The sequence below is a fragment of the Aedes albopictus genome, chromosome 2 (assembly GCF_035046485.1).
Source record: "Aedes albopictus strain Foshan chromosome 2, AalbF5, whole genome shotgun sequence".
Lineage (NCBI taxonomy): Eukaryota > Metazoa > Arthropoda > Insecta > Diptera > Culicidae > Aedes > Aedes albopictus.
In genome coordinates, this window is record NC_085137.1 from 336,276,911 (window position 1) to 336,291,126 (window position 14,216).

The following is a 14,216-nucleotide window of genomic DNA, read 5'->3' on the forward strand; positions in this document are numbered from 1 at the left end:
CCATAGGTTTCCGTATTTTGTGCTTCATGCAAAAGTAAGGTTCTCCCCGTAACGTGGGTAGATCACCTTAGAATGGTGCGTTACGGTGTAAGATCTACCATTTCAAGTTTTGATCTTGCTATTTTCCAGCCTGGTTTATTTAAATGCAGGAACATTCCAGGATCAAGATTTGGTGTACTTTTTTACACTATTTATTTATTTATTTTTATTCTATTTATTTTTCACTGCTAATATACCGTTTGTTTCAGAGGGATGGAGGTAAATTTAAACTATTTATAAATAACAATTTACAAAAATATGACAGTGGAGAACGTATCACAATCTAATACTTTTTTCTATTTCAGATTTACAAGCAGGCAATCAGCGATCAAAACGGCGAAGTATCTCTTTAGAAAGGTCAAGATTACCGTACGATACAGTGACAAGTAGACCACGTTTTCCGCGTCGATTTATTCGTGCCGAGTTCTATAATTTCGTTTTTTTTTCGAACATTTACATTTGTTCATCACACCTTCAACTTATATTACGCGTTGCGAACATTCGCGGATAATAAATATGTACAACGGTTTTATTATCCGCAATCCTATTAACACGGGAACGCAAAAAAAATAATACCAATAGATGAAACTCAAAAGCAACGATTCTAGTTGTTTAGTTGTCCAGTTTTCTCGTAAAGCTACGGTGCGGGTTTCGGTTTTTGAGCATTGGCAGTAACACTAAACGGAATTGCATACAGTTTATTTTCTGACTGAGAAACGATAAGCTTAAAACGTGCGTTATTACGAGTTGATCCGACATAAGCGTGGTTTAAAAAATATTCATACCCGGTATATAATTAAATTTAATACACAAACATACAATAAAATTATTGTATTCTTCTGACAGCCGGCTGGCGGAAGACTAAATCATATCAAGGGTTGCATAGCTCACATCACCTACCAATGTGAATCCAGATCTATGTAACTTTCTATCCCTTCCCTTCCCTTCCCACTAACAAACGTCCTTCCTGTGACAACCGTGGGGATGCGGAGGTACACACGGTCTCTAGTAGCAACGGATGTCACACCAACATTCCTTCCCTTCCTCGATGACCGTAAGGACGTGGCCGGCGCCGGTACTGACAATATAAAGTTTTGAACCTTCAAAATTGCACATTGAGGATGGAAAGCTACACCCAGGCCCCATCCATTTGGTTCCCTGTGCAATGTTGGCTGTTCTGGTCAGTAACGGAGTAGCAACTACGAATTGTACGGTCATCTCATGCTCATGCTCATGCTCATGCAAAAGTAAGGTTCGTGAAAACGAAAGCAGCAAACGCAATGAAATTAAAAAGACAAGTAAAGACAAATTTTCCATATTTTAAACTAGCTGCACTTTTGAACTTATAGCTATGGCTATAAAAACTACAAGTATTCCAAACTGGCATTTTCCCTTCTGGCCTCAAGCACGATTGTAAACTGGTGGCAAACGATTGTGCTGGTTATCAAACTACACCTCTTCAAATATTTGCCTTCTTTTAAAAATAGGCTGTTCGTTTGGAGTTTGCAGTTTCCAACCGTGTACTATTGCAAAGTTGTTTGGTAGCCAAACTGTTAATTTCTTTATAGAAATGTTTCCTTCTTTTCATCAGAAGCTGTTCTTTCGAGTTTGAGTGTTACGTAGTTTATTTGCAGACGAATAACTAACTCCATAGCGGATTTGTTCTTCTTTGAATAATGGGCTGTTCTTTCATGTAATTTTTTTCAGAATTGACTTGCGGCCAAACTGGCAACTAGATTTCTTTTGATTTTCTTTTGATTTTGATGATCAGTTTCCAGAACATCAAGCTTTAAAAATGTTTTCTGAATATTTTTTTCAAGATTGTAGTACTGGACTGGATTTCAGATATTCAGTTCAGTTCACTTAGCAAGGTAGATCCAGCATCGTTGGACCAAATTAACTATTTTTTTCTGACGACTAAACTGTAGCTTTTCTTTTTATGAAAGGCAGCTCTTCTAGCTGCACTTATATAGTTTACTGGGAGTGAAAGCTGGTTACTGTATATGAGATTTGCCCTTCTTCAATTTATAGGCTGTTCTTTCTAGTTACGACGTTACCGGGTTGATTGGCGACATATCTCTATTAATTCCATCTGGTGTTTTTCCTTCTTTTAAGCCCAACTATTCGACTTATATTGTTCTTTCGACTTATATTGTTACAGAGTTGTTTGGTAGTCATGTTGCCCTTTGCAGATTTATGCATAGGGGCCGTGCATAAACTATGTAAGTAGGAGAGGGTCTATCCGAATTCTAAGCTCTATGCAAATTTACAAATTTTTGTATGAGCAAATCGTGGACTTCGTGGCCGAGCGGTTAGCGGCGTTAGTCGTTTAGGTATCTCGCATGCCTCGGAGTGTGGGTTCGATTCCCGCTCCGGTCGAGGAAAACTTTTCGTCAAAACAGAAAATACTCCACTGGGCCACTGAGTGTTATACGTGTAGTCCACTGTCTAATGTTAGTAATGTACAGTCTGTGCGGCCTCTGGCCGAAGACGGTGTAATTGTCTTTTAAAATTCTACGATGAGGAGGGGGAGAGGACCGAGGTGACCAAAATTCGGTCTACGTAGTTTATGAATGGTCCCATAGGAAATTTGCCCTTCTTCATTTTATGTGCTGTTCTTTCTAGTTATGTCCTTGCAGACCTTATTGGCGGCCAACGTATCAAGCAGTTTTTTTTTACATTTAAGGAATGTTTTTTTTTTAAGTTACACTGTTATAGAGTTTTATTACCAAATAGTCTATTCCTCCTTAAAATATTTTTTTCTTTTTCTAACTATGAAATGTTCTTTCCGGGACTAATTTGCAATTTGTATTATTTGATCTCGCCTAATGATCATTAGACTTATTAGTGATACTTTGGCCAAATGTCTTTTCGGCCTAATGAGCCAATATCGATAGCCAGTATTTGAAGGACCTATGCTGACAGCTCTATCTCATAGAAGATCATCTCTAATACGTATTATTCCATTATTTTGTTCAAGGTTATTCTTTACAATGATATCTTCTGGTATTAAAGCTGTCAGTAATGTTATTAAATTAATAAAAATATAAAATACCCATCATCAGAATAACCCATCTAAAAATATGCTTTCGGGGTAATAGCGTTCGGGGTAGTGGCCCATTCGGGGTAGTGGCGTTCGGGGTAATGGCCCATTCGGGGTAACGGCTTTCGGGGTAATGGCCTATTCGGGGTAATGATTTTCGGGGTAGTGGCGTTCGGGGTAATGGCGTTCGGGGTAGTGGCATTCGGGGTAATGGGGTAGAACCAACAATAAGCAGATGTGGTTTTTGGTATAGTGAAATTCAAACTGCTCTAACTTCGAAAGTATTCAACAAAAATGGCTGAAATTTTCACCGCTGAAAACAGTTTAACACAACAATTTTACACTGTCCAAGTGTTATTAAAATCGGGACAGTGTTGCCAGTTCTACAGTCAAAATACAGTAAGGTTTTTTTTTACGCGAGGATACATATCATTTAAAAAATACCCAATTCAGAATAAAAAAAGGCGTGAAAAAAGTCTCACAATTTCTCGCATGCAAAAATGCGGTTGCGTAAATAAAAATCACGTAAAAACCCTGACTGATTTTATTTTTGTTTCAAAATAATTTTCAGCAGCCATTTTAGGAGTTTTCATTCTACATAGTTTTGGATTCCGTGAAAAATTCACTAACAATTTATTCCAAAACACATACAAAGATTTCCTCTTGGATATCCGATGCAACTGCTTAGTAATTCCACAAAACCGACTACTTCAAATTCACATACCAGTTTTTTTTTTAAAGAAACTTAACACGCCACATAATAGAAATCAATTCAAGAGATGCATCAAGTGCTTTAATAGAAACCCATAAAAATAGGGCCCCGGTCATTGCCCCCACGCAATAACCAACTCGTGCCATATCTGATCCTGGTTATATTAAATTTATTAAATAGTAATTCCATTTTATCTATCATTCTTATCCACACAGATATCGAGCGTGACGTCCATGTCCTTTTTGTCGGACGAGAATCTGACATTCCACCGCTTTTCCGATGGTACCATTTCATTTACATCGGAGCGTAAAAAATCCGCCGAGGGTGTTCTGGGCAGCATTGGGTTCGGCAAACCGGGTCAAACGCTAACCATCGACCGGGCCGCCCACCTCCGGAAGCAGTCGTACGCTGCGACGGCTTCGACCCCGATCTGGACCACCCACACGGCGTTCAACAACTACACCAGTAACACCATTGCCAACAGTAATCACAGCGGGAGCAGTATTACCGATAACAATGCCAGTACGACCACGGCCGGAATTCCGACGGCCAGCGACCTGCGGTACCTGTCCTCGCCGACCAATGCCAACAATACCAGTGTCATGCACAACGGGTCCACCGTCAAACTCCTGTCGACCAAAGTCACCTCGCAGACCAACGTCGCCGCCGACAGCGATGATCACACAAACAAACAGGTGAGTCACTATGCCAACGATTTACTTTCGTGATAAGAGGCCTATCAGAACTCAGAACAATATCATCTTTGGTAATGGAAGAACAACACAGTTTTTTTTTATTATGTACCATTCCTCTGAAACAGCTCATATGATGCTTCCTTATGTGTCAATCAGTGTTGTTGTCGTTTTCCGCAATCAGTGTGATAATGTGCACTTAATTAGCGCTGCCACTTCATGCCACTGCCTTCTGTTTGGATTGCCTTCCTTTTGTTGAGTGAGTTATTATAAGACAAACTATGGCCTGGAAATGATGCATACGGCAATGTGGATGCATAATGAGAATGAACTTTTTTCATTGCGTTGCAAGTGACTCAGATCCATATTTACGAGAATAGGCTGATGTTATCATCAAAGAATCTCCGTAGGTAGTTCTAATTGTAAAGTTTAAATCAAGAAAAATGCGTAGAATTTCAATGTTCAGGATTAACAACGCCACTTGATCATACATCACCGAATTCACACTACCTGTGCATTGGGCCTGTCCGTTTTTTTTTTTTTTTTCAAAAAAGTTCTCTAATTCTCAAGTCCACTCCCATATTTTGATTGGCACCCAAAAAGTTGCTTACTGGTCAAAATTTCAGTCAAATCCATTAGAACTATAAGAGGCACATCAAATCCATTTTATATTTTTAGACTATTTTGGCTCTGTCCATAAACTACGTAGACTCGAGTTTTACCAATCTCAGATTTTCAAAAATCATAACTACACAAAAACTTGTCGAAAATTATTTTTTTTCAGTACAAATTGAAAGATATACTTGTTTGCTAAAAGTTCACCAAAACACAAAATGGATTTGATGCACCTCTTAATTTCAATGAACTTTGCTGAATTTTGGACTAGTTGCTCCTTTTTGGATGCCAATCGTAATATGGGGGTGAACTTGAGAATGGGAGAACATTTTTAAAATTTGGACAGGTTTCTACCAGAATTGCTTTAGAAAATTGTAATCCATTTTCTAAGGTGCTTCGTAATGATTTATTTAGCATTCTTCCTGGATATTTTTTATTACGTTGCATTGAAATACCATAAATGTTTTTCGAAATCTTCTGTTTCAAGTTCTTCAAAGGTGTAATCAGATATCTTTAATTAATTTGATCAATCACTTTTAAAAGGGGTTGTCCAAAAAAATCGCCATTCCATAGATTTTGATTGCTAAGAATCTGATAGACACTTCCACATAATATGCTTTGAATTTCTAATTAGAGACCAGTGAGTACCCATTACACATAGTTTTACACTGTTTGACAATTGAGAAAATATCTGTCACTTTTTATCAGTCAAACGTCACGGGGTCCTGTGAGTATAAAGTTTGCATCGAGCGTTCGGTGCGTCAAGACGCAAAATCTTCGCTCTGAGAGAGAGTCGTCGTTCGTTGAGCAGTAGTGTACACCTAGTGTGTAGCAAGCTTCGATTCTTCCGCGTCAGTGTTGTCTGGCGACATATTTTGTGAACTGCATCTGCGAATGCACAACGCAACATGGCACAGGTGAAACCCAGAGAAAATACATTCAGGATCGACCTGACAAACTTTCCGAAGCGTCCATCGTTTGAGGATCTGCACTTATTCGTGCACAATGCCCTATGTTTGAAGCTGGAGCAGGTGGTCAGACTGCAGATGAATCATGTGCAGAACTGTGTTCATGTCAAATGTTCTACCCTCAAGATTGCACAGGATACTGTGGATCAACATAACGGCAAACACGAGATTATCATCAACAAAACCAAAGTCAGAGTCAAATTGGTGATGGAGGATGGAGGAGTGGAGGTTAAGATCCACGACCTCTCTGAAAACATCCGGAACGACGACATTGTTGCGTACCTCAAACAATACGGCGAAATCATCAACCTTCAGGAACAGATGTGGGGAGACATTTACACATTCAAAAGCAGACCATCGGGAGTACGAGTAGCCAAAATGATACTACGAAGACACATCAAGTCGTTCGTAACGATACAGGGAGAACAAACACTAATCACCTACAGAGGTCAACCACAGACATGCAAACATTGTATGAATGCCATACACACGGGCATTTCATGCGTAGAAAACAAAAAACTAATCGGTCAAAAAACCGATCTCAATGCAAGGCTAAACTCAAATCGCCAGAAACCTGAAGGGTACGCAGGGGTGCTTAGCGCACCACCCCCCGAGCAGGATCCATTGGCCATGAACTTCGTAGACCTCAACGAACACAACCGAAAAGCTGCTGATGAAGGTAGTACATCGATCGTTACGGCAGCCAACGAAGAGAACATCATGGAGATCACAGATCATGCGAGCGAAAAGGCCACATCGTCGGAAGAAGCACCAGTGGAGGTTGTGAGTGCCTCTCAGCAAGGAAGTAACGATCAGCCGAACGTTCCGGAACTCAGCAATGCTCTCAAGGGAGAGAGCTGGGCTGAGCAGGTGAGCGCGGAATCGACAACCGAGAAACAAAAACAACCGAAGGATCGACGAAGCCGGAGCAGAAATTCTTCAAAAGCGAGAGAGGTATCGACAATGATTACCCCTACACCGGTAAGAACTGATGTTAGTCCAACCGGATCGTTCAAAAAACCACTGGACGTTATTTGTGGTGGTACCGGTGATGCTAATTGTTCAATGGAAATATCGGATAGTGATGCTAACTCATACGACAGCTCATCAGATCAACAGTTTATCACTGTTACGAAAGGTCGGGATCGTTCAAAGAAGCAGAGAGTAGGTAAATAGGAGAGCGATGAGCAATCTCAATCATAGCTACAACATAGCCAGTATCAATACTAACGCAATTTCGAACAACACCAAGATACAATCCTTACGCACGTTCATTAGATCGGTAGATTTAGATATAGTCTTGTTGCAGGAAGTTGAGAGTCCATACCTTGCTATTCCGGGTTTCAATGTAATAACGAACGTTGACAACCAAAAACGTGGCACGGCGATAGCCTTGAAATCTCACATGTCGTTCTCAAATGTTCAACGAAGCATAGATAGTCGAGTAATATCAGTTACCTTGGATGGTGGGGTTAAGATTGTCAATGTTTATGCTCCATCGGGAACAGCGAATTACGCTAGTAGGGAAAACTTCTTTCAGAATATTTTACCATTTTATTTACAGTCGACTTCCGAACATTTGGTGTTGGGTGGTGATTTTAATTGTGTTGTTTCCCACAAGGATTCAACTGGCTCGAGTAACTTCAGTCCGGCTTTGGGCACACTACTTAGTAATTTGAATCTTAAAGATACGTGGGATCTGCTTAAACCAAATCAAATTCAGTACAGTTTTATTCGACCAAACTGTGCATCTCGTATTGATCGCTTGTACATCACTGAATCATTGGTAGCACCGCTACGAACAGCGGAATTTTATGTAACATCGTTCTCAGATCATAAACCTTACAAAATTCGTTGTTGCTTGCCAAATCAAGGCCGATCTTGTGGAAACGGGTATTGGTCAATACGTGCTCATGTTTTAACCGAAGATAACATGCAAGAATTCGAAATCAAATGGAACCGTTGGCTTCGCGAACGTAGAAATTACAATAGTTGGATATCGTGGTGGGTGGCTTTTGCCAAACCGAAAATAAGAACTTTTTTTCGGTGGAAAACAAACGAAACTTTTCGAAGGTTTCATGCTGAGAATGAAATGTTGTACCGTCAGCTTAGAATAGCTTATGATAATCTCTATCAAAATCCAAGGGGAACAGCAGAAATTAACCAAATCAAAGGTAAAATGCTTTTGTTGCAAAACCACTTTTCGCAAACCTTTGAGAGGCTCAATGATAAGATTATATCCGGGGAAAAACTCTCAACCTTCCAGTTGGCTGACCGAGCTAGACGGAAAAAGAATAGTACTATCACTGAAATTTCACATAATGGTAGAGTTTTGCGGAATGCCGCTGAAATTGAAGGACATGTTTTTAACTATTTTAATCAGCTTTATACTGCCCAGAATCATGAACCAAACACAAATTTTCCCAGCAATCGAACAATTGACATTAACTGTGAGGCTAATAACCATGCGATGAACGAAATTACTACGGAAGAAATTTTCTTCTCCATTCAGTCCGCGGCGGCTAAGAAATCGCCGGGAAGTGATGGAATACCTAAAGAATTTTACGTTAAAGCTTTTGACATCATTCATCGACAGTTGAACTTGATTTTGAATGAGGCGATTCAGGGGAACTTACCTCCAGAGTTTTTGGAAGGAGTAATTGTCCTGTGCAAGAAAAACTCCGACCATTCATCGATTAAATCTTTTAGGCCTATCACGTTACTAAACTGTGACTATAAACTACTAGCTCGAATTCTAAAAGCACGCTTGGAGAAAATAATGATAAATAATCACGTTTTGAATGAAAATCAGAAATGTTCCAATAATGGTAAAAATATCTTTGAGGCGGTTTTAGGAATCAAAGACAAAATTGTCGAACTTAATTGCAAGCGCAAGACAGGCAGGCTTATATCTTTCGACCTAGATCACGCGTTTGATCGTGTGGATCAACGGTACCTATTAAACGTTATGAGGGAAATTCGTTTTAACGATGACCTGATCGGATTGTTAGAACGAATCATGCAAAACTCGTGCTCACGACTCCTTATAAATGGACATCTGTCTCAGAGTTTTCCCGTCCAAAGATCTATACGTCAGGGTGACCCCCTGAGCATGCATTTATTTGTTATATATTTGCATCCACTGATAGAGAAGCTGCAAACAATCTGTGACAATCGTTTGGAGCTAGTCGTTGCCTACGCAGACGACATATCGATAATAATAGTCGATGATCGCAAGGTGGAAACTATTAGGAGAACTTTTGAAGATTTTGGAGTTTGCGCAGGAGCGGTTCTTAATTTGAATAAAACGATAGCAGTTAACATAGGAATAAATAGCGATGGTTACAATAACTATGGATGGTTGAACGTTAACGATTCGGTTAAAATCTTAGGCATAACTTTTTTCAATTCTCTCAAAAAGACAATCGAACATAACTGGACTGAAGTAGTTCGGAGTACGTCAAGGTTAATGTGGCTTTATAAACCTAGGATTCTTTCTCTGCTCCAAAAAGTTATCCTACTAAATACGTTCATTACCGCCAGGTTATGGTTTGTAGCATCAATTTTAAGTGTTCCAAATGCTATACTAGCAAGAATGACATCACAAATAGGATATTTTATTTGGGGCAGATATCCTACAAGAGTAGCTTTAGATCAACTGACCCTTCCTATTGATAAGGGAGGCTTAAATCTTCATCTGCCGATGCAAAAATGTAAGGCACTGTTAGTAAACAGATTTTTGCAATGTGAGCAAAACTTACCATTCGCGCACTCTTTCCATCAGTTTTTGAGCAATCCACCTCACATTCAAGCAATTCCTGCGTTATATCCTTGTCTCAAAGTTATTGCAAAAGAAGTTCCATATCTTTCCGAGTATACGATCGAACATCTATCAGCAAAAGAGCTCCATAAATACTACAAAGCAAAGTTGACATCACCAAAGGTAGTAACAGATAATAATACTGTCTCTTGGAAGAGGGTTTGGAGCAACATACGAAACAAAACCTTATCATCAGAAGAAAAATCATTGTTTTATTTGTTTGTCAATGGTAAAATACCTCACGCTACTTTGCTGTTTCGGCAAAATAGGTTGCAGAGCCCGATTTGTCAAAACTGTCGTAGTGCAAACGAGGATTTAGAACATAAATTTGCGTTATGCTCTCGAATACGACATCTATGGAATCATGTCCTTCCCAAACTAGAGACAATCACAGGTAGAAGACATAGATATAAGGATTTTTCGTTACCAGAACTCAAAAACATCAACATTAGTGCGAAAAACAAAGCTCTCAAATTGTTCATAGTTTATATAAAGTTTATCTTAGATGCCGAAAATTTGACTATAGACGCATTAGATTTTATGTTAGATTATATGTTGCTTTAAGTTTTGTAACGTTTTGTAAAATGTATTGTACATAACTGTGAATGTGTTCCAAATAAATATGATTATAAAAAAAAAAAAAAAGTATAAGGCACTGCACGCCGCGGTTGCTAAATTATTTGTCTACTTGTTGTTTATAATTTAGACACAAAAAAATGCTGACAGCTTTTCGTAGGAGGTTTGATTGAATTCAAAGTGTATGATTCGCGTGCAGAAGCTCTTTCGGGGATTCCCCAGGAATTTCTTCGCAGTTTCTCCACATTTGTTTCCGGGACTGTTTCCAGGTGTTTCTTCTGGGGTTCCCAGGAAGTTTTTTTTTATTTGATTCTTCCGCGTTTATTCTGGATTCCTTCAGACGTTGCCCCTGGGACTCTTTCAGGAACTTATTCTAAGATTCCTAAACAGATTTCATCCAGGATTCCTCCTGGAAGCCCTCCCGAGATTCCTATAAAGTTTCCTCAATGGATTCCTTTTGGGATTCTTCCAGAAGTTCCTTCTAAGTTTCCTCCAAGTATTCTTTTACGCAGTCACAGAAAAGCGTTGATTGTTTCAGATCATTGCCAACGTTTCGATCCTGTGGTTAGGATCTTCATCAGGGCCTATTTGTTTTGATAAAGGGGGGGGGGGGTCGTTGTACAATTATGTTGTTTTTATGATCTATGTAACTAGGGTAATTCGCTAATTGTTGAACACTACCCAAATGTTGAACAGTTTCTGAAAATTTTATTATAAATCTTACTTAAGTATTTTTTGCTCAACGTAAACGTATGATGTTGATGCATATACAGTCGACTCTCCACAACTCGATGTTCTACAACTCGATATTTTTTATAACTCGATGGATCCGTCAGTCCCTTCACATTTCCATACACCGTACTCTCCATGAGTCGATATTTCTATAACTCGATGCTTCCTTTGGTCGATGTCACGCTATGTATAATTTTACTTCTATAACTCGATGTTAGATTGAATGTTCAATACACTTAGTGCATAATAAGCGACGTATAGTTATGAAACCGTTTGAAATAGTTTGCAATTGATTAATACTTGAGAAGACGAAAACTACAATTTTTTAAATGTGTTAAATTCTTACTTTTTAATATGTCATGCATAACGGGCCCAGAGCCGTACCAAGTTGAAAGAAAAGTTTCACGCCTAATTAATAGTTCTTGCTATATGCTGTCTTCACGAAAGTTTATTCATATTTTTTCACGTGTTTTTTTCTATATTGCAAAGTTAGGGTGGTCCAGTTTTTTTACAAACCACGATATCAACTATACATTTAGTTTGTTTTTTTTTTTCAGATAGTGCAATCCACAGTATTCTACAAAGGGCCTGTCCATAAACTACGTGGACATTTAGGGGGGAGGGGGGGTTCTGGTCAAAGTCAACGCTCCACACCAATTTCGAAAATTGTGTATGGTCAGGGGGAGGGGGTGGTCTGAGTTGTCCTGAAAAAAGTGTACTTGGTTTTTGGACAGCACCAAAGTTGAAAAGCACTTAATTCAAAACAACTTCTCCGAAACAAAAATCATATTTCTATCTCTTATGGTTGAACAAGACTAAATTTTCAATGAAAAAAGTGAGGCTGACATAAAAAAAAGGTTTTCTTTCAATAACTTTTTATTTACTGATTTCTAGTGCAAACTATATTCTGAGCACTTTTAGAGCATTAAATATTCTACATCTTTCCCAAAGACATAAAAGTTGTGTATCTTTAATTTAAAAATTAGTAGTTTTCTTCTTTTCTTGACTTTAAAATATTTGAAAGTAGTGCAAGTAGATATTCAATCTTTTGGAACCAAAGAACTTTTTCCATTATTTAAAGATAAAAATAAAAGCTTTTTCATTGTACTTCATATTCAGAGATTGAAAATCTGTTTCCAGCATTCTGAAATATTAGGTGTCGAAAATAAACCGGTTTAAGAAGAAACCCCCGAAAAACCAAAAAAAATGAAGATATAGAACTTTGCTGTCTTTGAGAAACATGCTAAATATTGAACGCTCTGAAAGTACTCAGAAAAACGTATTTGCGAGCAATCAACGAATAAAATGTTATTTAAAGAAACTCATTTTTAGGTGTCATCCTAACTTTTTTTAAAAGAATAACGCAGCTAATTACGTTCGGTAATTTTTACCGAAATCTCAACCGCTGAGCGTTCGGTAATGGATTTTTAACGAAATTCTGTAAAAAAATAACAAATTTCGGTAAAATGTTATCGTTTATCTGTCAAACTCTAACGAACTTCGGTAGAAGTTGCTACCTTTACCGAATTATTTCTGTAAAACAAACTTAACGGTTGAGATTTCGGTAAAACATTACCGAAGTCGGTGGTTTTTTCTAACTGTGAATATCTCCTAAACCATAAGCGATGGAATTACAGTTCAGTTATTTGATGTTTTTGAAGTTATTTGAAATCAAGTTCTTCTGAAATTTGGGAAACAAATTTATATATTTGGAAAAACTTGAAGGTTAACATTGTTGTCTTGAAAATTATCTAGGCCACCCTAATTTTACTTCTTTTCAATATTGTAAAATTGTCAAAATAATTTTGAAGATACCTTTCCGAAGACAGCATACAGCCTAAACTAATAATTGGGTTGTTTAGTGAATAAAATATTGCTATTTTCTGTATCCTAATCGAGAGAGCTCATTTTCCTGAGTATAACGTGATTTTATTGGATTCCAATAGCTTTTTATGATGGTTAAAATAACAAAACAGTTTTAATTTTTATCGATAGAATGACAGTTCAATCGATAAAATGACAGTTCGACCCGAACAAAAAAATTTTCCCATACAAACTTTAAATGCATTTAAAAAATAGTTCCCGCACTCCAAAAATTATGAAATTTTGGATTCCGACTAATGTTTGGGTGGAGAATCTGACTATAGAATAATCCGGATACCCCTAAAAAATCCAATTTAGGCGTGAACAATTTTGTCCAACCAGATACGGCTTTCAGACCACTGTGCAGGGTTATTTTTTTAATTCAAGGAGTAAAATTATTGAACACAGAATTTCCAGCTCAAAACAGCATTTAAAACTTAATTTCGAGATTTTTGATCGTCAGATTTTTTTTCTCTTCATATGTTCTATAACTCGATAATTCTATTACTCGATGGTCCCTTGGATATCGAGTTGTGGAGAGTTGACTGTACATGTGTGTCACGATATTGCTCCAAATTAATTAAAAAATTATACACATTCACGTCAAAAATATTGATTGAAAATTTTGTATCGCTGATGACACGAAAACTGCACAATTCTTAAGATTAATGTTAAGAAATTGCTGTAACGAAATAAGCTTTGCGGGCAAATCGACCACAAATATCAAAGGCACACCATAGTTACAAGAACTGGAAGGATGTCCTTAACAGTTTAAAATTGTTTAAAATCACATTTTCATAGTAATTTAATTTGAAAAAATGTGTTTTCTAATCACACTATCATTATGCATCCATGATCCAATTGTGGAACACTTGCATAACCTACCATGTTAGCATGACTGCCAGATTTTTTTTCACTTTTCCTAACCGTGCAATTCATGGGGTTTCAAGGGTGTTCCAGGGATGTTACAGCGGGCTTCAGGAAGGTTCCAGTGGTTTTCAATGGGTTTTAAGGGCGTTCCAGAGGTATTCAAGAGGGATTCAGAGTGTTAAGGGGGTCCCAGGAATATTCCAAGGCGTTTCAGGAGGTTCAGGAGCAACTCACGGGTTTTCAAGGGATTTTATGGTCGTTTCATGAGTGTTCTTGAGGGTTGAGT

General features: G+C 38.1%; 1 protein-coding gene across 3 annotated transcripts in view; it reads left to right on the plus strand.

Moving 5' to 3' along the window:
- Positions 1 to 14,216, plus strand: part of LOC109431649 (sodium- and chloride-dependent neutral and basic amino acid transporter B(0+)) — a 436,299-nt gene that overhangs the window by 172,974 nt on the left and 249,109 nt on the right. For all 3 annotated transcript variants that reach the window (XM_062852590.1, XM_029874567.2, XM_062852591.1), the window contains one exon: positions 4,010 to 4,489. In XM_062852590.1, coding sequence (XP_062708574.1) covers positions 4,010 to 4,489 — 480 coding nt within the window. The remainder of the gene's footprint in view (positions 1 to 4,009; positions 4,490 to 14,216) is intronic.